This window comes from Microtus oregoni, unplaced genomic scaffold (genome assembly GCF_018167655.1).
Source record: "Microtus oregoni isolate MIOR12 unplaced genomic scaffold, Mior012 000005F_ref0000423, whole genome shotgun sequence".
Lineage (NCBI taxonomy): Eukaryota > Metazoa > Chordata > Mammalia > Rodentia > Cricetidae > Microtus > Microtus oregoni.
The window spans coordinates 30,709,033-30,731,278 of NW_024543064.1; the positions used below are offsets into that span (position 1 = coordinate 30,709,033).

General features: G+C 38.7%; 1 protein-coding gene across 9 annotated transcripts in view; it reads right to left on the bottom strand.

Annotated features, from left to right (window-relative positions):
* Window positions 1–22,246, bottom strand: part of Scmh1 (Scm polycomb group protein homolog 1) — a 130,794-nt gene that overhangs the window by 38,504 nt on the left and 70,044 nt on the right. For all 9 annotated transcript variants that reach the window (XM_041651516.1, XM_041651511.1, XM_041651509.1 and 6 more), the window contains 3 exons: window positions 21,380–21,614; window positions 16,157–16,245; window positions 9,622–9,865 (listed from right to left, as the gene is read on the bottom strand). In XM_041651516.1, coding sequence (XP_041507450.1) covers window positions 9,622–9,865; window positions 16,157–16,245; window positions 21,380–21,614 — 568 coding nt within the window. The remainder of the gene's footprint in view (window positions 1–9,621; window positions 9,866–16,156; window positions 16,246–21,379; window positions 21,615–22,246) is intronic.

Genomic DNA, 22,246 nt, shown 5'->3' on the forward strand with positions numbered 1-22,246 from the left:
TTAGATATAATTCTCTTTATCATTCATTTGTTAATGGAAATTGACTGTTTTAAAATTGGGTTATTTATCTTTTCTATAGCTGAGCTATAAGTGTTCTTTTACATTCTGGAAAATGATTTCAAACAATAAATGTCTTCACTCATTGTAGGCATGTCTGACCGGTGGCCAGGCTGCACGTCTCCCAAGGTAGTTATGAATGCAGCTTAACATATTTTTAGATAAAAATTTGAAAACATTGACATTCCTATGTTGTTCTTCAATTAATTCAGAACAAAGTCCCAAACTGTCACTCTGGCTTACAAAGCCCCACATGATAGGCAGCTGCCTGCTTCTACAGTACCTAGTAATATCACCTTCCCCTCAGCCTACAAGCTTCTTATATCTTCATTTTGCTCATGCATGGTAGTAGCACAGTGTCAGTGGCTCTGTCTGCATGTTTGTACTCTCTTTCCCTAGACGGCGCCTTCTTACTCCCCAGGTCTCAATTAAAATAGCAACTTCACAGACAAGTTTTCCTGAAAAGAAATTCTGAGTAAAGAAGCTCTCTTTACACAAAGAAACTTTGGGGGAATGACAGACATAGCCACTATTTTTTTTTGATTTATTTATTTATTATGCATACAACATTCTGCCTCCATATATGCCCTCGTGCCAGAGGAGGGCACCAGATCTCATTATAGATGATTGGGAGCCACCATGTGGTTGCTGGGAATTGAACTCAGAACCTCTGGAAGAACAGTCAGTGTTCTTAACCTCTGAGCCATCTCTCCAGCCCCATAGCCACTATTTTGATTATGGTAATGGTACCATGGATATATATTTAAGTTAAAACTTTTAAAAATGTACATTTAAAATATGACCTTCTTTGTATGTTTTGAAGACTGAAGCTAGGACCTCGCTTATACTATAGCACATATCCTACCACTGAGCAAGTGGCATCTCTAGCCACTGAAATTACCTCATTACTTATTATAAATATTTATGTCTGTCTCACATCACTAGAACAGAAGTGCCATGAAAGTGAGAAGACTGTCCGTTTGTGTCACTGCTGAATCCTCAGCTTGGCTGAGGCATTCAATAAATATTTGGTTAATTAATGAATGCATTCTATAAATGATTAGAAAAGAAATTCTGATACAATAGAGAATAATTTTCCATTCTTTTAGATTCATTGCTATGCTTTAGACTTAGAGAATGGATGGTGGTGGCACACGCCTTTAATCACAGCATTCGGGAGGCAGAGGCAGGTGGATCTCTTGAACCTGAGGCCAGCCTGGTCTACAGAGTGAGTCCCAGGACAGCCACGGCTACACTGAGAAATTCTGTCTCGAAAAACAAAAAAGAAAAGAAAAAAAGCTGTTAAGAGTACCTATTGCAAAATCTCACTTGGATATGATAAACCAGCCTGCCTCCATCTTGGGTTTGAAAGTCATTTTATAGTAAAGACAAACTAGGCTCATTCCTGCTTATGACTAAATCTCTGTTTCTTAAGGATTGGGCCATGCTGCACCTGTGACCTTCACTACAAATGGTTCTGTACTGTCTCTTCCAGGAAATGGCAACCATGCCTTTGCTTCAGAAAGTTGCTTATAAGCATCTTACAACCCTACTCTTTTTCAAAAAAAAAAATTGTTATGACCACCTTGCAACCACATTTTTATTTCAGGAGGTTGTTATGACCAAGTTGTTATGTTTATGTTCTGCTTCTGTAAGTCTGCCTATTTGCCTGCCAAATCTCCTACTCCTGAACTAAACTCTTATCTTCCCAATGTCCAATACTGATCTCTTAAACTCTACTTTAGGGAGAGACATCTCATGTGCAAGAATTAAAACAAAGCTTGCATTAATTAATCTGGCCATGTGATCTTTCTCCTCACATCTGTGGAATTAACAGATGACCTCCATTATTATCATTAGAAATATCATTTATGTTTCATTTAGTCTGTGACACTACTGTAGTATGCTACATATACTCCCCCATTTATAGTGGCTACTTTTATAGTGACAGTATTATAATAATGGCAGTGTACTACAGTAATAGCCTAGTATATCATATATAATATAGTAATGATAATATAGCACATTGCTGTATTATAGAATAGTCACAGAAACACAGAAATTGTCTTAGAGCTTGCTATTTTCAAGACATGAGCATTTTGTCCATGTGATTTCATTTATTTCTCTCAAGAATTTTTTTGAAGTAGGTATTCTTTTATAAATGGGAATTAGGCAGCAGACAAGTCTCCTAAGGCCAGGCAGCTCTACCACCATCCCCAGCTGCATCAAGGAAACACAGCCCCCAACTGCACTGATTGGATGAAAAGGGGAGTGGCTGCTTTCCCAGTAGGGACAGCCCTGCTCTCTAGGTAGGAGGTCCATGGCATTGCCCCTGCCCCTCCCCGCCATATCCCTGTCCCAGCAGCTGGTCAGCAGGCAAGTCTCCTCCAGCCAGGCTGCTTCGCCACCATCCCCACCTGCAGCTGAGGGCGCCTGAGGCACAGCCCTTACCTGCAACGATTGGAGGGAGACGGGAGTGGTGGCTGTTTAGGTTGAACAGCCTTGATCTCTAGGTCCTAGGTCCGGGGTACTGCCTATGCCCCTCCTCAACCTACCCCTTACCCTGCATCAGGTCAGCAGGCAAGTCTCCTGTGGCCAGGCCACTCCACCACCAGCCCCAGTGGCATCAGAGGCTGCCCTGAGGCACAGGCTCCACCTGAACCAACTGGAGGAAGGGCCAAAGCCTGTACCTTTATTTACTCCAAACCCAGATGAGTAGAAGACAGTGTAAGAACACATCCAACAACATAAAGAGCAATACAGCACCACCAGAACCTACTGGTTCTTCAACAGCAAAACCTGAACCTCTCAAAACAGATAAAACACAAGAAAATGACCTTAAAAATAACTTTATGAAGATGATAGAGGCCTTTAAAGAGGAAATGAAAAATTCCCTTAAAGAAATGGAGGAAAAGACAAGCAAAAAATTGGAAGAAATCAATAAATCCCTTAAAGAAAGCCAGTTAAGTCAAGGAAAAAAAAAAAAACAAAACAAAGAGTTGAAGGAAACAATTTAAGACTTGAAAACTTAAAAACAGGCAATAAACAAAACACAAACCAAGGGGATTCTGGAAATGAAAAATCTGAGTAAAGGAATAGGAACCATAAATGCAAGAATAACCAAGAGAATACAAGAGATGGAAGAGAGAATTTCAGGCACTGAAGATAAGGTATAGCTAGTTCAAGGACAGTTAGGACTGTTACACAGACAAACCCTGTCTTGAAAAAAAGATCCAACAAATTCTTAACACAAAACGTCCAGGAAATCTGGGACACCACAATAAGACCAAATCTAAGAATAATAGGGATAGAAGGAGAACTCCAGCTCAAAGACACAGAAAACATATTCAACAAAAAATCATAGAGAAAAACTTTCCCAAACTAAAAAATCCATCAATGAAACTTACAAAACACCAAATAGATTGATTAGACCCTCCCCCCCCAAAAAAAATCCCTTCGCCATATACAATCAAAACACTAAACATCCAGAATAAAGAAAGAATATTAAGAGGTGAAAAAAAAAAAAAAGGCCAGGTAACATATCGGAGTATGCTCAACCTAACAATGGAGACTCTGAAGGCCAGAAGGTCCTGGAAAGACGTTTTTGCAGACACTAAGAGACCATGGATGTCAGCCCAGATTACTATACCCAACAAAACTTTCAATCATCATAGATAGAAAAAAAACCCCACAAGATATTCCATGACAAAGCCAGATTTAAAAAATACCTAACCACAAACCCAGCTCTATAGAGAGTACTAGAAGGAAAATTCCAACCCAAGGAAGCTAACCGCATCCAGAAAAATACAGGCAATAGATAATCTCACACCAGAAAATCCCAAAGAAGGGAAACACAAACACACTACATTCACCACCAACAAAATCAGAAAATAACAGGGATTAACAATCACTGATCATTAATATCCCTTAATATCAATGGACTCAATTCACCTATAAAGACACAGGCTAACAGAATGGATATGAAAACAGGACCCATCCTTCTGTAGCATATAAGAAACCCACCTCAACTTCAAAGACAGACATTACCTGAGAGTAAAGGGTTGGGAAAATATTTTCCAATCAAATTCACCTAAGAAACAAGCTGGTATAGCTATCCTAATATCTAACAAAATAGACGCCAACTAAAATTAATCAAAAGAGATGGAGAAGGACATTTCATATCCATCAAAGGAAAAAAAAATCCAGCAAGATTTTTAAATCTTGCTCAAATCTAAATAGTTAGGCCCCAAATACAAGAACATCCACATTTGTAAAAGAAACATTACTAAAACTTAAAGCACAAATCAAACCCCACACACTAATAGTGAGAGACTTCGACACCCCATTCGCGCAAACAGGTCTACCAGACAGAAATTTGAGACATGAGGAAACTAATAGATGTTGTGACTCAAATGGATTTAACAAACATATAGAACATTTCACCCAAACACAAAATATAACTTCTTCTCAGCATTTCATGGAACCGTCTCTAAAATTGACCACATATTTGGTCACAAAGCAAATCTCAAAAGATAGAAAAAATGGAATAACTCTCTGTATCTTATCAGATCACTGTGGCTTAAAGTTAGAATTCAACAACATTAATTGCAGAAACCTACTGACTCATGGAAACTGAACCATGCTCAACTGAATCACCACTGAGTCAAGGAAGAAATAAAGAAAGAAATTAAAGATTTCTTTAATTTAAGTGAAAATGAAGGCATAACGTACCCAAACTTACGGGACACTTTGAAAGCAGTGCAAAGAGGAAAATTCATAGCACTAAGTGCCCACATAAAGAACCTGGAGAAATCCCACACTAGTGACTTAACAGCACACCTGACAGCTCTAGAACAAAAAGAAGCAAACTCACCCAGGAGGAGTGACAGGAAAGAAACTGAGGGCTGAAATCAATAAAATAGAAACAAATAGAACAATAAAAAGAATCAACGAAACAAGGAGTTGGTTACTTGAGAAAATCAACTAGACAAACCCTTATCTAAACTAACCAAAAGGCAGAGAGAATATCCAAATTAACAAAATCAGAAATGAAAAGGTGGACATAACAAAAAACACTGAGGAAATTCAGAGAATCATTAGGTCATACTTCAAAAACCTGTTCTACACAAAATTGGAAAATGTAAAAGAAATGGACAATTTTCTGGATAGGTATGACTTACAAAATTAAATCGAGACCAGATAAACAACTTAAACAGACCAATAACCCCTAAGGAAATAGAAGCACTCATTAAAAGTCTCACCCCTCCCCAAAAAAGTGAGGGCCAGATGGTGACAGCACAGAATCCTACCAGAACTTCAAAGAAGAACTAATACTAATATGCCTCAAATTGCTCCACATAATAGAAACAGAAGGAATGTTGCTAAACTCTTTTTATGAGGCTACAGTTACCTTGATACCAAACCACACAGACACAACTAAGAAAGAGAATTACAGACCAATCTCCCTCATATACATTGATGCAAATATACACAATAAAATACTGGCAAACCGAATCTAAGAACACATCAGACCCATCATCCACCATGATCGTGTCGGCTTCATCCAAGAGATGCAGGGATGGTTCAACATACGAAAATCTGTCAATGAGCTGGGCGGTGGTGGCGCACGCCTTTAATCCCAGCACTCGGGAGGCAGAGGCAGGTGGATCTCTGTGAGTTTGAGATCAGCCTGGTCTACAGAGCTAGTTCTAGGACAGGCTCCAAAGCCACAGAGAAACCCTGTCTCGAAAAACCATAAAAAAAAAAAGAAAAGAAAATCTGTCAATGTAATCCACCATATAAATAAACTGAAAGAAAAAAACCCATATGATCATCTCATTAGATGCTGAAAAAGCATTTGACAAAATCCAATACCCCTTCATGATAAAGGTCTTAGAGAGAGCAGGGATACAAGGAATGTATCTAAACATAATAAAAGCAATATACAGCAAGCCAACAGTCAAAATGAAACTAAATGGAGAGAAACTCAAAGTGATTCCACTAAAATCAGGAACAAGACAAGGCTGTCCACCCTCTCCATATCTATTCAATACAGTACTTGAAGTTCTAGCTAGAGCAATAAGACAACAAAAGGAAATTAAGGGGATATATGATGGGGGGGGGGGAGTCTTCTGTTTTGTGTTAATTTCATTGGTTAAATAAAAAGACTGCCTTGGCCCTTTAATAGGACATAAAATTAGGTAGGCGGAGTAAACAGAACAGAATGCTGGGAGAAAGAAGCTGAGTCAAGGAGTCCATGATTCTCCCACTCCAGACAGACGCAGGTTAAGATCTTTCCTGGTAAGCCAGCTCGTGGAGCTACACAGATTATTAGAAATGGGTTAGATCGATATGTAAGAGCTAGCCAATAAGAAACTGGAACTAATGGGCCAGGCAGTGTTTAAAAGAATACAGTTTCCGTGTAATTATTTCGGGTAAAGCTAGCTGTGTGGGTGGCTGGGTGCAGGGACGCAGCCCACCGCTCCTATTACAACAGATATAAATTGGAAAGGAAGAAGTAAAATCTTTGCTATTTGCAGATGATATGCTAGTATATATAAATGACCCCAAAAATTTTACCAGGGAATTGGTGATAAACACCTTCAGCAATGTGGTGGGATACAAAATTAACTAAAAAAAAAAAGAAAAAAGAAAAAAAATCAGTAGCCTTCCTATACACAAATGATAAATGAGCTGAAAAAGAAATCAAGGAAACATCACCCTTTACAATAACCTCAAATGACATAAAATATCTTGGGGTAACTCTAACCAAACAAGTGTAAGACCTGTAAGACAAAAACTTTAAGTCTCATAAGAAAGAAATCAAAGAAGATATCATAAAACAGAAAGATTTCCCATGCTCTTAGATAGGTAGGATCAACATAGTAAAAATGGAAATCTTACCAAAAGTAATCTACAAATTCAAAGCAATCCCTATCAAAATTCCACCACAATTCTTCGCAGACCTCAAAAGAATAATACTCAACTTCATATGAAAAACAGACAAACAAAAAACCCAGGATAGTCAAAACAATCCTGTACAATAAAGGAACTTCTAGAGGTGTTACCATCCCTGACTTCAAGCTCTACTATAGAGCTATAGTAATAAAAACAGCTTGGTATTGGCATAAAAACAGACACATGAATCAATGGGATCGAATCAAAGACCCTGACATAAATCTACATACCTATGAACAACTGATTTTTGACAAAGAAGTCAAAATTGTACAATAGAAAAAAGAAAGCATCTTCAGCAATTAGTACCAGCATAACTGGATGTTGATATGTAGAAGAATGCAAATAGATCCATAGCTATCATTACATACAAAACTCAAGTCCAAGAGGATCAAACACCTCAACATAAATCCTGCTACACTGAAACTGATAGAAGAGAAAGTGAGAAGTAGCCTTGAACGAATTGACACAGGAAACCACTTCCTGAATATAACACTAGTAGCACAGACACTGAGAGCAACAGTTAACAAATGGGACCTCCTGAAACTGAGATGTTTCTGTAAGGCAAAGGGCATGTTCAATAAGACAAAATGAAAGCCTACAGAATAGGAAAATATCTTCGCCAACCCTACATCTGATCTCCAAAATATACAAAGAACTCAAGAAACTAGCCATCAAAATACCAAATGATTCAACTAAAAAAATGGGGTACAAAAATGGGGTACAGATCTAAATACAGAATTCTCAACTGAAGAAACTCAAATGGCCAAAAGACATTTGAGGAATTGCTCAACATCCTTAGCCAGCAGAGAAATGCAAATCAAAACGACTCTGAGATACCATCTTAAACCTGTCAGAATGGCTAGAATCAGAAACACTGATGACAGCTTATGTTGCAGAGGATGTGGGGTAATGAGAACACACTTCCATTGCTGGTGGGAGTGCAAACTTATACAGGCCCTTTGGAAATCAGTATGGCAGTTTCTCAGAAAATTGGGAATCAATCTACTTTGAGACCCAGCAATACCACCCTTGGGCATAAAAGGATGTTCAATCATACCACAAGGACATTTGCCCAGCTATGTTCATAGCAGCATTATTTGTAATAGTCAGAACCAGGAAACAACCTAGATATCCTTCACCGGAAGAATGAATAAAGAAAATAGGTACATTTACACAATGGAGTATTACTTAGCAGTAAGAACAATGACATCTTGGAATTTGCAGCAAATGGATGGACCTAGAAAAATACCACCCTGAGTGAAGTACGCCAAACCCAGAAAGACAAACAGGGTATGTACTCACTCATAAGTGGATATTAGACATAAAGAAAAGGATAACCGGGAAACAACCTACAACCCCTGAGAAGCTAGCTAACAAGGACACTAGAGAAACATGCATGGATGCCCCTAGGAAGGGAAATTAGGTAAGATCTCCTGACTAAATTTAGAGGTGGGGTAAAGGGAAGGGGAGGAGAACATGAAGGAAAGGGATGGTTGAGTTGGGGGAGGGCCAGAGAGGGAGATCAAGGAAAGAGATATCTTGATAGAGGGCACCATTATATGGTTAGGGAGAAATCTGGTGCTAGGAAAACTCCCAGGAATCTACAAGGATGACCGCAGCTAAGATTCCTAGCAATACCAGACAGATAGCCTGAATTGGTTTTCCCCTGTAATCAAATTGATGGCCACAGTAATTGTCATCATAGAACCTTCACCTAGTAAGTGATGGAAGCAGATCCACGGTTAGGCACAGAGCAGAGCATCCAGAGTACAGCTGAAGAGAGGGAGGAACAATTATATGAGCAAAGGGCTACTGGTAATGGGACCAGGATTTATCCCCAGTGTATGAACTGGCTTTTTGGAGCCCATTCCATATGGTGGAATACCTTGCTAAGCTGCAATTCAGGGGGTGGGGTGGGGAGGGGCTTGATCCCGCCTCAACTTGATATGGCGACTTTGTAGACTTCCTATGGGAGGCCCTACCCTTTCTGAGTAGTACATGGGAGGGTGGGTTGGGGGAAGGTGTGGAGGTAGAATGGGAAGAGGAGAGGGAGGGGAACTAGTTGGTATGTAAATTGAAAAAAGCTTTTAAATAAAAAGATAAAATAAAACAAATGGGAATTTGAGGTTTAGATAGGTGAATTAACTGCTGTTGAAGAGAAGAACTAACGCCTATCCTCAATTGCCTTATTTCAAAGGCTCTACTTTGTCCACCCTGTTGCAGTATTTCTTAAATGTTCATCAACAGTGTTACCCAGCTCGTTACACAACTCTCAAGGCTTGGGGGAAACATTTGTCCTGAGAATGACACTTCCTAACTTTGAAAAGGGTTAGGGGAAAAAGTAGGAGTCGCCAGAGAATAAGTTGAGATATCTAGAAGAGATAATGTTGTACTTTATCCCAAACTTCATGCCTGGTTTCATTTGATTTTACTTCTGAAATGTTAGTGATTATTCTATGGCAGCCCTCAGTGTATACTTAAGGAGCCAGCCCTCATTTTTCCCTGCCGAAAGTGAAGGATGCCAGTAAAAACACATGACCACAGCAGACCCGGGGCATTTCTCTCACCGTCTGAGCGCTGGGTTCAGGGGATTAATAGGCTCTTTACCTTTGGTGCCAGGTGGCTGCAGATTATCTCCAGTCAAAGAACACCAGCCCACAGGAAAGATGTCCCGGGAGTCAAAGCGGCACCAATAATCAAATGCACCTCGCCACCCATCAAAAGTGACAAGCACCTCTGAGCCTCGAACTTCTCCAATAGTGGCTGGGCAAATGAAATGAGGGTTCTTTCTGTCTACAGCTTCTAACTTCATTCCCATTTTGAAGAAATTGTGGGAAGGTGATGGTGGCTCCTAGATGAGAAAAAGAAATATTCAGACCTACCTCTAAGTTGTGAGGTGGATACACAAATCAAACTTCAAATAAATTCACTGCCCACTCTATTCTTTTCTCTTAGCAATGAGTACCTGGCTGGAAACAACCCTCTACTTTGCCATCCTTTCAGCATTATTTTGAGGTGTTCTTTCTCTTTCGTCTTCAAATGAATTAATCAGCTTTTCAAGATAGATAGAAAAACTATATTGGATTTGAACTGGAACTGCAATGCATTTAGACTGACTTGGGAAAAATAACATTCATTACTGATAACATTAAACCTTATCTATGAACATGATAGCCTTTTCCATTTAAAATTTCTTCAATATAGATTTCTCCTTTATATAAAAATTTAAATCTCCTTTGTAAATATGTCACACTTAAAATTTTTTGTTACATTTATTCATTTTGTATGTGGGTGTGTGATATATGTGCTATGGCACATATGTAGTTAAAATACAACTTAAGGGAGTTGATTTTTTTCTACCATGTAGGTTCCAGGGATAAGACTCAGGTTATCAGGCTTGGCAGCAAGCACCTTTATCGACTGAATCATCTTGCCATTTCTTTGTGCTTACTAACATTTTTTAGGCATATTAATATTCCATTTTAACCATGAATGATATTTTGAAAATTTATTATCAAACTATGGAGGCTGGAGAGATGGCTCAGCGGTTAAGAGCACTGGCTGCTCTTTCAAAGGTCTTGAGTTTAATTCCCAGCAACTACATGGTGGCTCACAACCATCTGTAATGAGATCTGGTGCCCTCTTGAGGAAGAGACCTGGTCAGTCATCCTCATCAACTTAGACCATGAAATCCAATATGGACAAGTTCAACAGATCCACCATATACGGGCCGCCCATGCATGCTTCAGCATTGCTAGGGCATAAATTTCATTTTTTTTTCATTCAAAATTTCTAGCCGGGCGGTGGTGGTGCACGCCTTTAATCCCAGCACTTGGGAGGCAGAGGCAGGTGGATCTCTGGAAAATTCGAGGCCAGCCTGGTCTATAAGAGCTAGTTCCCGGACAGGCTCCAAAACCACAGAGAAACCCTGTCTCGAAAAACCAATAAAAAAAAAAATCTGTAAGGTAGGAATAAATGATGCTTTAAAAGTTGATCAATATACTGATTAATAAATGAAATTCTGTCTGATTTATTTATCAATCACTGAGAGATACACATAGAAATATTTCCTACTGATTGCAGGTTTTCTAGTTTTGTTCTGTGTTGCAGAATGAGGCCCTCCGAGCAAAACAGCTGCCATCTTCAGAGCAGCTGTGTCTGCTTACAACAGATCAGCTCTAGCAGCCCGCAGGTGTTCCCTCAGAGAAAAGGTCACTGGGCCCTCTCCTGAGTTGTGGCTGCTCTCCTAGGGTCTAGTGAGGTACTAGAGTACATAGGCTTGGAAGGCTCTCTGGAGAGAGGAGCCCCACCTACTTATGTAGCTACGGGGAAGTCATCATCCATGCTGGATCCAGGGTAGCTGCTGTGAGGTCACTTACATTCCCGAAAGCAACCCTTCACTGTGCTCTGGAAGTTTGCCCAATGAACTCACTGAGTTCCCTAGGATGAACTTTGCTTTGTCATTGGGCCTTATAAGGAAAGGCTAGACAGTGCCTACAACTTCCTAGTGAAGGAATTCCCACACCTCCATTGATTGTCATTTTTTCCTTCATGTACTCTGAGGCTATTTTTATGGAGCACATGTACTATGATTGTTTTGTTTTCTTGGTGAATTGTATGTTTTAACCATCACCTAGTGACTTCTTCAGTATTTTTTAGTATCAACATCTGACTTAAGTATATATCAATTTTATCTTTTATGCTCCCCCCTCTTTATATACATGCACATATACACACACCACACACATATACATATACTTGATATAGAATTTTAAAATGGATACATGGCTTGCCTGGAGCTTGCTATATAGACTACACTGTCCTTGAATGCATAGAGATACACTTGCTGCCTCCTCTACCTCCCAAGAGTTGGAATTTAAGGCATGTGCCACCCTGTCTGGTAACTACTATAAATATTTTTATGTTATTACATTTAAGTAGTGTCTGTTCCAAATGGTATGTTGTAATTAAAAAGTTTCTCATGATAACCAGGGTATCAGAATACTTATTTATTTACTTTTTTATTTTTTGAGAGGAGGTCTATGTTTTCCAAGTTTGACCCAAATGTCTGGGTTAAAGGGATTTTCCCATTTTAGCCTCCTGAAAACTTGAACTGCATACAAGTAGGTACCACTGAGTCCATTTTCTTTCCTTCCTTCCTTCCTTCCTTCCTTCCTTCCTTCTTTGTAGCATGAATTCTAACTATTCTTAATAAAAGCCTGGAGTCAGATACTAGGGGGTGAAAGCTGAGGGATCAGAGAAGCAGTGCAGCCAGTCACTAGAGAGACCTTTTACCCCTACTGAATCCTCAAACCAAAAGGGCGATCCTGTCCTCAGATTGTGTCCTCTGATGGACTGCTTCAGACTGCATCTCGAGACTGCATCCTCGGATTGCAACAGTCTCCACCAAACCTCAGACTGCATCCGAGCTTGTCTCCTTCAGATTTCTCTCTCTGTCCAGCCATATCTCTTCCTGTCTCCACTTCCCACGTACTGGATTAAAGGTGTGAGCCACCACTGCCTAGCCTCTAGTGGCTTAGCTCTGAACTCTGATCTTCAGGCAAGCTTTATTTGTTAAAACACAAACAAAATATCACTGCCTTTATTTATTTATTAATTCATTCATTCTTTTTGGTTTTTCAAGACAGGGTTTCTCTGTTTAGCCCTGGCTGTCCTGGAACTTACTTTGTAGAGTAAGCTGGCCTTGAATTCGGAGATCCACCCACCTCTGTCCTCCAAATGCTGGAATTAAAGGTGTGCGCTACCACCACCCAGCTATATTTATTACAGATATGTTACTGTCTATGTTTCTATTTAGCTTGATTTATGGTTTACTTTTAAATTAAGTTTCCTATACTTTTCCTTCACTTACTGAGAAGTTAAACATTCTATTTGTAAGTGTTTTGTGGATCCCTTAAGATTTTAACTATATGGCTGATACACAAATTCTTAAACATCTTTCTTTATTAAAAGTTCTTCCCTTTTTCTCCTTTACTGACTCAGAAGTTATTCTATTATAATTGTTTTGCAGATTCCCTTAAGAATGTAACTGTATAGATGACATACTCTAAACCATCTTTATTTCTAATCCTAGACAATGAAAGGACTTTAGATGGTTTTAAACTACTCCTGGGTAATACTGTGATAAGTAATTACTTCTTACATTGCTTTTACTCCTGATTAACAACTTTTGTTATTATTATTAGAGTACATAGAATCTACATGTTAACAAACCCATTTCCTCCCCAATTCTTCTTATATCTCATTCCTACTTGTGGTTCAATTGCTTTCTTTCTTAAACACACTCAGAAACTATGGTAGGCTCTGCCTACACAGGTCTGTTTGATAGTCTGATTTTTAGCTCCATTCTGAAATGGGAGTGTGGTTAGATATCAACTCCAAGGTAGATAGATGACTTAATACTTTGTAACATAATGTATCGCCTTTCCTTTGAACTGCTACTGTGGAGAAATGTGCTGTGGTTAAAGTAACCCCTATGAAGGCATCCTGCTGATTGCTTGCTCAGACCTTATGTTTTGACCTTAGTTTCCTACAGTTTTAAGACTGCCTTATTCTTATAATGCACATTTGCTTTGATTATACATGCTGGGAAACTCATGATCTTTTCAAATGCAACTCCTTTTTACTCTTTCTAACTAGTCTTCCTGGGTTTCATGATCTCCAAGTATGAAGCTTCCTTATATTCTCCTTGTTTTATCTCCTTAGTAAGTACTTCCATTTCTTTATTTCTCATTTTATAGTCTGAGGGGGAAACTCCTTATAGATAGTATATTTTGGTGTATGTCTTTTAAGTTACATATGTGCTATTAATCTTTAATACCAAAGGTTTAAAATGTCTCAAGTTTCATTTTCAGATGTTCAATTTGGTCCTTTTAAAAATGTGGCGTTTAAAAATGGTGTTTTGAGCTATTGAGATGGCTCAGTGGTTAAAGGCACTTGTTGACAAGTCTGATAATTCAAGTCCCATCTGCAACATGAGTTTCATCCCCAGGACTCAAAGAGTGGAAGGAGAGAACCCACTCCTGTAAGTTGTCCTTTGACTTCCATATATGTATGTTATGATAGGTACCCCTCCCTACAAAATAAAATAAATATATAAATATAAGTTAAAAATAAAAATTATTTCATATTTCTTCTAGTTCTTCAGGCATTTTCAAATACTTAGGTTTTACCCTATAGCTGACATTTGTATTGTCTGCAACTACTTGGGGTGTCTCTATCATGTGAAGTCTAGACAATCCAAACACAAGGGAGATGGCTGCACCCCAATTTCTTCACAGTCTCTTCCTGAGAAATGTCATTATCTTTTTCACTAAGGGCTAAAATGTAAGTGATTGGGCCAGGCCCTAAGATCTACTTAAGCTTGCATGGGTCCAAACCTCATCTTGTGTTTTACCAAGATTCTATAAAGTAAGATTGGCAGAGCCCCCATAACAGCTATGCATTTAGCACATATGTTTAACACTGTTGTTTTTCTTATTTTCTAGTAAGCTCCACAAAGCACGAAGGAGAGTATTGATGATTCTTCCCCATACACCCACCTCACAGTTTGAGGTATTTCTCATTCTCAAGTGGCCCAATATATTTGAAAACCAGAATGCTCTTATGATTTAGATTGTATTACCAGCACAGGCAAACTTAACTCAGTCATGTCCACAGTAACTCTCACCCTACTGGAGAACTTAACTACCAGCAGACTGACTTTCTTCTTGAGGCACAGAAAGAATAAGCACAGGTTATCCATCCCTGTTCTGTCCCTTACTAGCTATGTGATTTTAAGTAAATTCCTTACTCAGAAGCAGCTAGCTCAGCAGGTAAGAGCACTCACTGCGTACTCGTACTCTTGCAGAGGACCCAATTTTCACTCCCAGCACCCACATAATGGTTTACAACCACCTGTATTCCATTTCCTGGGAATCTGACACCCTCTTCTGGCCCTCATGGGCACAGGGCATGCATGTGGTACAAATGCATTAATATGAGCAAAACACCCATACACACGAATAAATAAATGCAATTAAAAACTTTAAAGTATGTTTCCTTAATGATTAAGTGAGTTGAGTAATTCTTCATACATATAAGCTAGATGTGGGTAATAAATATGATAATATGTATAAGGCTACAAACATATTATAGATAATTCACATTTTCCCCTATTTAGAACACAGTCTACAGAACTCTGTAAGAATTATACCTTTAGGTTTACACTATATTTCATAGTTCTAATAAACACATCTTAATTTTTTAGTAACCCTGTTACTAGACATAAAGATATCTATAGATAAAGTCAGAAAAGATCTTACCAGATAGATTATCTTGTTATTGATAGCTAGAACCCCCAAACCAGAAATCCTGTCTCGTTCTTTTTTTTTAATTAAAATCTTTTTTAAAAAAATATTTATTTATTATCTATACAATAGTCTTTCTGTGTGTATGCCTGAAGGCCAGAAGAGGGCACCAGACCTCATTGCAGATGGTTGTGAGCCACCATGTGGTTGCTGGGAATTGAACTCAGGACCTTTGGAAGAGCGGGCCATCTCTCTAGCCCTCCTGTCTTGTTCTTATAGTCTAATACAATTCTCTGAAGATAACATTTGCTTTATAGATTTTTAAAAAATATTTATTTATTTATTTATTATGTATACAGTGTTAGTTTCCATGTCTGCCTACAGGCCAGAAAAGGGCACCAGATCTTATTATAGATGGCTGTGAGCCACCATGTGGTTGCTGGGAATTGAACTCACGACCTCTGGAAGAACAGCCAGTGTTCTTAACCTCTGAGCCATCTCTCCAGCCCTGCTTTATAGATTTTTAAATCTTCTGCTGAACTAGTGTCTGAGAAGCATTCTCATGCCATAGAAATAAAAGAGACAGTAGAGGTTCAGTAATTGATAGAAAGCAAAGGCAAGTATTTGATTTTTTGTTTGTTTGTTTTGGTTTTGTTTTTTCAAGACAAGGTTTCTCTGTGTAGCCCTGGCTGTCCTAGAACTTGATCTGTAGACCAGACTGTCCTCAAACTCAGAGATCCACCTGCCTCTGCCTCCTGAGTTCTCACCGCTGCCTGGCTAGTTGTTTGATTTTTAAGAAGCTTGCAGATCGTGATAGCTGAGGGATAGTATACCTTATGGAAAATCTTGATGGGAGCCATCTCTGCTCCATTTAGTGTCTTCAAAAGAAACATGGGCCAAGAGGAGGCATTCAGTCGAAATCCTGCAGTGAATATAATGGAGATCAGGTTAACAAAAAATGTTACCAAAGGGCAGGGTGATATCAAGTTCTCCCTCCAGAATCTAGCTACTCCTGCCACACCTATGACACTCATAGGCCCTTGAAAAGGGTTTAAAAATTGGACAAAGGAAATGGCTCATTAGACAGATGAGGAAAAGAGGCCCTTTGGAGAGAATGTAAATTTATCCTAGGTAATGCAACAAGTAGGTGGTACAACAGGGTCTCCAAACCAAAGACAAATATAACCATAATTCCTCAAATGCTTTCTTGCATAAATCCAAGACAGATATAATATAGGAAAAACAGATACTTGGAAGTGATATAAACAGTACACTATAAAATTGGATTTAACAGTCTCTTAATAAAAAACGGTTGATTAAGTAAGTCAGTTTGTAAGTCTAAAAACACAAGTAAGCCAATCAATCACTATAAAACAACTCACTATTTTCCTATGGCTCTCTGAAGACAATCACATATGCACATATACTTTTGGACTTCTTGTCTTCGTAAATAACTAAGATCAATGAGTGATGAAACAGAAAAATCATTCTACCCTAAATTATTCATTTCGCCAAAAAGAAGCCTAAACATTTAATTGTCCATTGAAATCCACAAAGTCAGTGGGAATGTACCATTGAATTAGTGAGTGGTAAAAATTAAGATCATTATTAAATTTGGTCTTCTGATTTGATTCTCAAGTCCTCCTTTCAATTTGGCTTCAAGCCCCTATACTGAAATGATTTTAAAACTGTCTCCCAACCTCGGCCTTATCATCATAGTCAGAGGACAGTCTGCGTCAATGCTGAACATATGGAACTAACAACAGAAAGTTGTTAAGTGTGAAGCTCTGTGCCAATCACTTTCCACTGACTGCTGAATATTTAAGCAGCCTCAAAACATAGACAGTATCTTCATTTTACAGATGAGGAAGGAGACAACAATAAACTATTTAAGGTTTCAAATGTGTAAATGACACAATCTGAGTACGCAATCTGATACCTGATCCTATATGCTTATGCACTATGTTGAAATAAATATGAAAGTAAAAATTAAAAATCACCTTTTGGGATTAGCATTAAAAACTAGTTAAATTCATGAGAAAGAGAAAATGAAAGTTAGGAAGGTGCAATACCTTCATATGATTTACATTTTCTGTCCCAATCTAACTCTACTAAGTCAACCTTCCTAAAACAAGTAGGTTCTTGGGAGAGCTCATTCCTATCAACAACCGCAATAGCAAGGTGGGCGTTTTATTACTTAATCTGAAACTGCCATCTCTTACTCTTTTGTTGCTTAGCCACTTTGTTCTTTTGAAAAACAAAACAAATACAATATTCTTAACTCCACATGATTTGGTGGGATCTCAATCAGGTTGCCCTATCTACTTGGCCACAGGATGGAAAATAATTCCATGTTGGAGCATCAGACTCTTTTAGATCAAAATTATATGTGTAAATGTAGGTCAATTATCTTGTGGCATTAAAAGTATGCTAAAAAGGGTCATAGCTGTAAGAATATATATAAATTCAGCATTGATACATAGAAAACATTTCCAAATAAGACCAAAGTAGGGCTGGGATGGAGAGAACTATAGCATTTAAAACAGCCTATTAAAACACAATACTAGATCATTTCTTGGCCTTCTTGGTTATAAGATTAAATAACTCTTGCCTCCTTTTTGTCCTTTTCTAATCTGGCTTGAAATAGGTTTTTGACTACTTCATTTGCTTTGATCATAATTGTTTGTTTGCTTATTTGGTTGGTTTTTAAATTCAAGTCCTCCAGAAACTGAGGACTGGTGTGTGTATGTGTGTATAAAAGATAGGGATAGCATGGATGCACACTCAATTAGATTAGATGCCTGCGCAATTAGGAAATTCAGGTTTCACACCCTCAGTTACCTGTCTGACCAGGTAATTTAAACATTTTTAAAGAATGGGTCTTCCATTTTGTTTGGAATTTGAGGAGCTAAAAAATCCTCCCTGCCATATATGATACAAGGGTATCAGCACAATAGCTAATGTGCACTGAATGTATTACCCATGTTACATGCCATTTCTTATTTAACATTCGAAATGGTAACATAAGGCAGACACAATTACCTGAACTTTACAGAAGATGAAATGTAGATCAACTAGTAGGTTGTCCAATGTCACATAAGTGTGGTGAGGACAGATTTCAGTATGTGATGGTTTAGCCCTGTATCTTACAGTTCTTTGTTTATTACCTCCTAGCAAGCATCTTTAGGATTAGAAGTGCAAGATACACAAGTTAGAGTGGCAATACTAAGAACTTTAATTCCATGGCCTCCAAGGTGATGTTGATCTCTTTCTCCCTCCAAATTCAAGAGAATAAGTAATTTGTATTAATGTTCTTGGAAGTCATAGATATGAGTTTCACATTGGAAAGGAGCTTGAAGGTGAACTACCCAAAGATTTCATATTGTAGAAAACAAAGCTAAAGTAAAGAGAAGACAAGAAATTCTTCATGGACAATGAAGCTGCTTGTGGTCAGGCTGGGATCCTAGGACTTATTTTAATATGTGTTTATATGTTTATGTGTATGTGGGTGTGGGTGGGTGCATGTAAAAATGTTGGCTTTGTGTGCATATGAAGGCTGGAATTGGTTTTCTACCTTATTTTTGTCATAAAAACACCACACCCATGCTTTTATTCAACCCAACGAGACTATTTGTGTCACAAATAAATAAATTAGAGACATTAAAAGAGAAGGAGGATTAGTTGGGAAAGAGAAAAGTGGTAATGGAAAGGGCAGAATAGAGGGTAATAAGAGGTGAATATAATCAAAATACATAACATGCATGCACGAGTCAGTAAAATCTGGTTATATATATAACTAATACATCCTAATAAAACAAATGACAATAAACTTTAACATATATGTTTTCTTCAACTACAGTAAGATTGATGTCATTTTACTGAAGGGAAAAGAACTCCATTTGTTAAGTGGGTGTCAAAAATTAATGGGGGGCTGGAGAGATGGCTCAGAGGGTAAGAGCACTGCCTGCTCTTCCAAAGGTCCCGAGTTCAATTCCCAGCAACCACATGGTGGATCACAATCATCTGTACTGAGCGAGGTCTGGTGCCCTCTTCTGGCCTGCAGACATACACACAGACAGAATATTGTATACATAATAAATATTAAAAAAATTAATGGATGGTTCATCATGTTACTCCATTTGCTTGTCACAAAAGCCACAAGAGCTTATTAATTATGTTTCAGGTGAAGCTCAACTGAAACTCAAGGTTAAAAGCAAGGTAAAGTAAATTAACCTTGGCCACACAATCTTAAATCAGTCCTGGGGCAGTCTTACATGTGCTCTGTGCTCACTTGCTAGGATTGTTTTAAAATCTTCAAAAAGAAGCTGTTCTGAAGAGTTTCTGGGTGTTCCTGGGGTTGTGAGAATCACTGAATAAGCTGTCCAGTGAACTACCAAGCCGCGGATTTAAATGTGTATCAACAGAGCATTATTCCAATCATATTTTGCACCCTCTAGTGGCACAAAATAGAACATCATTCACTGCAGGTAACAGGTGAATCCACCCCAGCTAAGACCCTAAGCAGTAGAGGAGAGGGTGCCTGAACTGGCCTTGCCCTGTGGTCAGACTGATGGCTATCTTAAATATCACCATAGAACCTTCATCTAGCAACTGATGGAAACAGAGGCAGAGACCCACATCGGAGCACTGGACTGAGCTCCCAAATTCCAGTTGAAGAGTGGGAGCAATGAGAGTGTGAGCAAGGAGGTCAAGACCATGATGGGTACACCCACTGAAACAGTCTACCTGACCTAATGGGAGCTCACCAACTCTAGCCAGACTGGGAAGGAACAAGCATAGGACCAAACTAGTCCCTCTGAATGTGGCTGACAGTTGCATGGCTGGGGCAAACTGAGGGGTCACTGGCAGTGGCACCAGGATTTATCCCTACTGATTGTACTGGCTTTTGGGGAGTCTTATTCTCTTTGGAGGGATACCTTGCTCAGCCTATATATTGTATGGGGGCCTTGGACCTTCCCCAAAGCAATGTCTCTTACCCTCTCTAAGGAGTGGATGAGGGTGGGGTTGAGAGGAATGTAGAAGGATGGGAGGAGGAGAGGAAATGGGAACTTGGGTTGGTATGTATAATAAAAAATATAGTTTCTTTTCTTTTTTTATTAATTAATAAAAAAATTTCATTTTACATTCCAATCACAGTTCTTTCTCTCCCACCCCTCCTCCTGCCCCTCCTTGCTGCCTCTCCCAGCCCACCCCCCATCTACTCCTCCCAAAGGAGTTGATTTCTCATGCACATTAAGTTGAGGCACATTTGTAGAATTTGCTGAAGGAGGCGGAGGCAGGAGGATCATGAATTTGAGGCCATCCTGGGACACATTCTATTTCATAATAAAGTGGTACTATATTTGTATTTTAAGACAGACACAATCAAGTACATATAAAATAAAATTGAGTACACGATGATAATTATAGCAATAGAGGACAGACTGCCATAACTGTGTTGTTTACTTTTCTATATATTTGAAATTTTCCCACATAATTTTTATATGGAAGAAAATGTTAAACTCTTTCAAATGATACATATCCCTGAAGCTCAATTAACATAGTTCAGCATCTTGAAGGGAACATGGCCCTGAAACCATAACTTAACACTCACTGCAATCAATAGTAACTGTCAGTAACTGATGAGATGGCCTGATTTCCTCAGTTATTGAAGCAGAAAAAAAAGGAGAATGATGATCTAAAAAAGGAGTGTGATTATTAGTTTAACTAAAAGAATAGATTTCTTTAATAACAAATTCTTAATAAGAAAGTTCCAAGGACCAAGTAAGCACTGGGAAAGAAGAACTGGGGGAGGATACATAAAAGAAAACATAAGTGAAACAGTTGAAAAAGAGTACGGTTTCTTGTTAAGTTAAAATAGAGTGTGTGAGGACTAGACACCCTATACTAATGTAAAGATAACTTACTTTATATTAGGTAGGTCTTTTAGGGAAACTACTATGAAAAAGAAAGGGCAGTCATGTGTTCCTGGGCTTCCCCACAACAGGATGTATAATTTTTGAAAGCCAGGGAGAACAGGGTATATAGTTACTCACCTAGTGGGGGCTGCAGCATGCCACCATTCTTCTCGCAGTTTCCAACTGGCTGTATCTCAGAGGAGTCAACCAGTCTCCAGAAGTCATTCTTGTTGTCACTGCCATCAAGGCGCAGGCGCAGTCGGGCACCTGTCAGTCCAACTACTGTGGCAATACAGGTGGATGTGGTGTTCCTGGGGTCCTGGGCTTCCAGTTTCATGCTGATCTTGAACTCATTGCTTGGAGGTGTGTAGGACTGAGAAGAACAACCCAAGCAAATTAGACAGACTAAGTATAAACTGCATTTCAGTAGAAATATGAAAGAGGTAAGATTTGAAAATGTATGGACTGGATTCAAACTGGTTATAGATGGCCAAGGATAACCAATCTGGCGTATTCCCTAACCTTTAGGAAAGATGTTATGCAAATGAAGCATTAGAAAGTAAAAGGAAGGAAAGGTTCCTTTCCTCTGAAGTAGAAATGCTGACTCAGACCAGTACAAGACAGGGTAGGAGTGTATGATGATGTCCGCTGCTCATTTGCTCTTCTACAGCTAACTCACAGACTACTAGGGGTTGATGTTCTTCTTATTTTAATGTTAATTCATACGTCAACTATCACTGACATACAGTAAACTGTACATTTTGGTAAGTCTTGACATATGCCATCATATATACTCTACCTTTGAAAGCACCATTATGATCAAAACAATGACCATGCCATCAGCCTCAAGTCCTCACATGCTTCTCTGTAATTTCCTTCTCCAGCCCCTCTCCTTCTAGTCTTAGATAGAATCATGGAGGAGTACTGTTTTTTACTGTCTAGATTTTTTTTAGTCAGTGTAAATATTATGATATTCTCAATATTGTTGACCTTATCGGTACAATT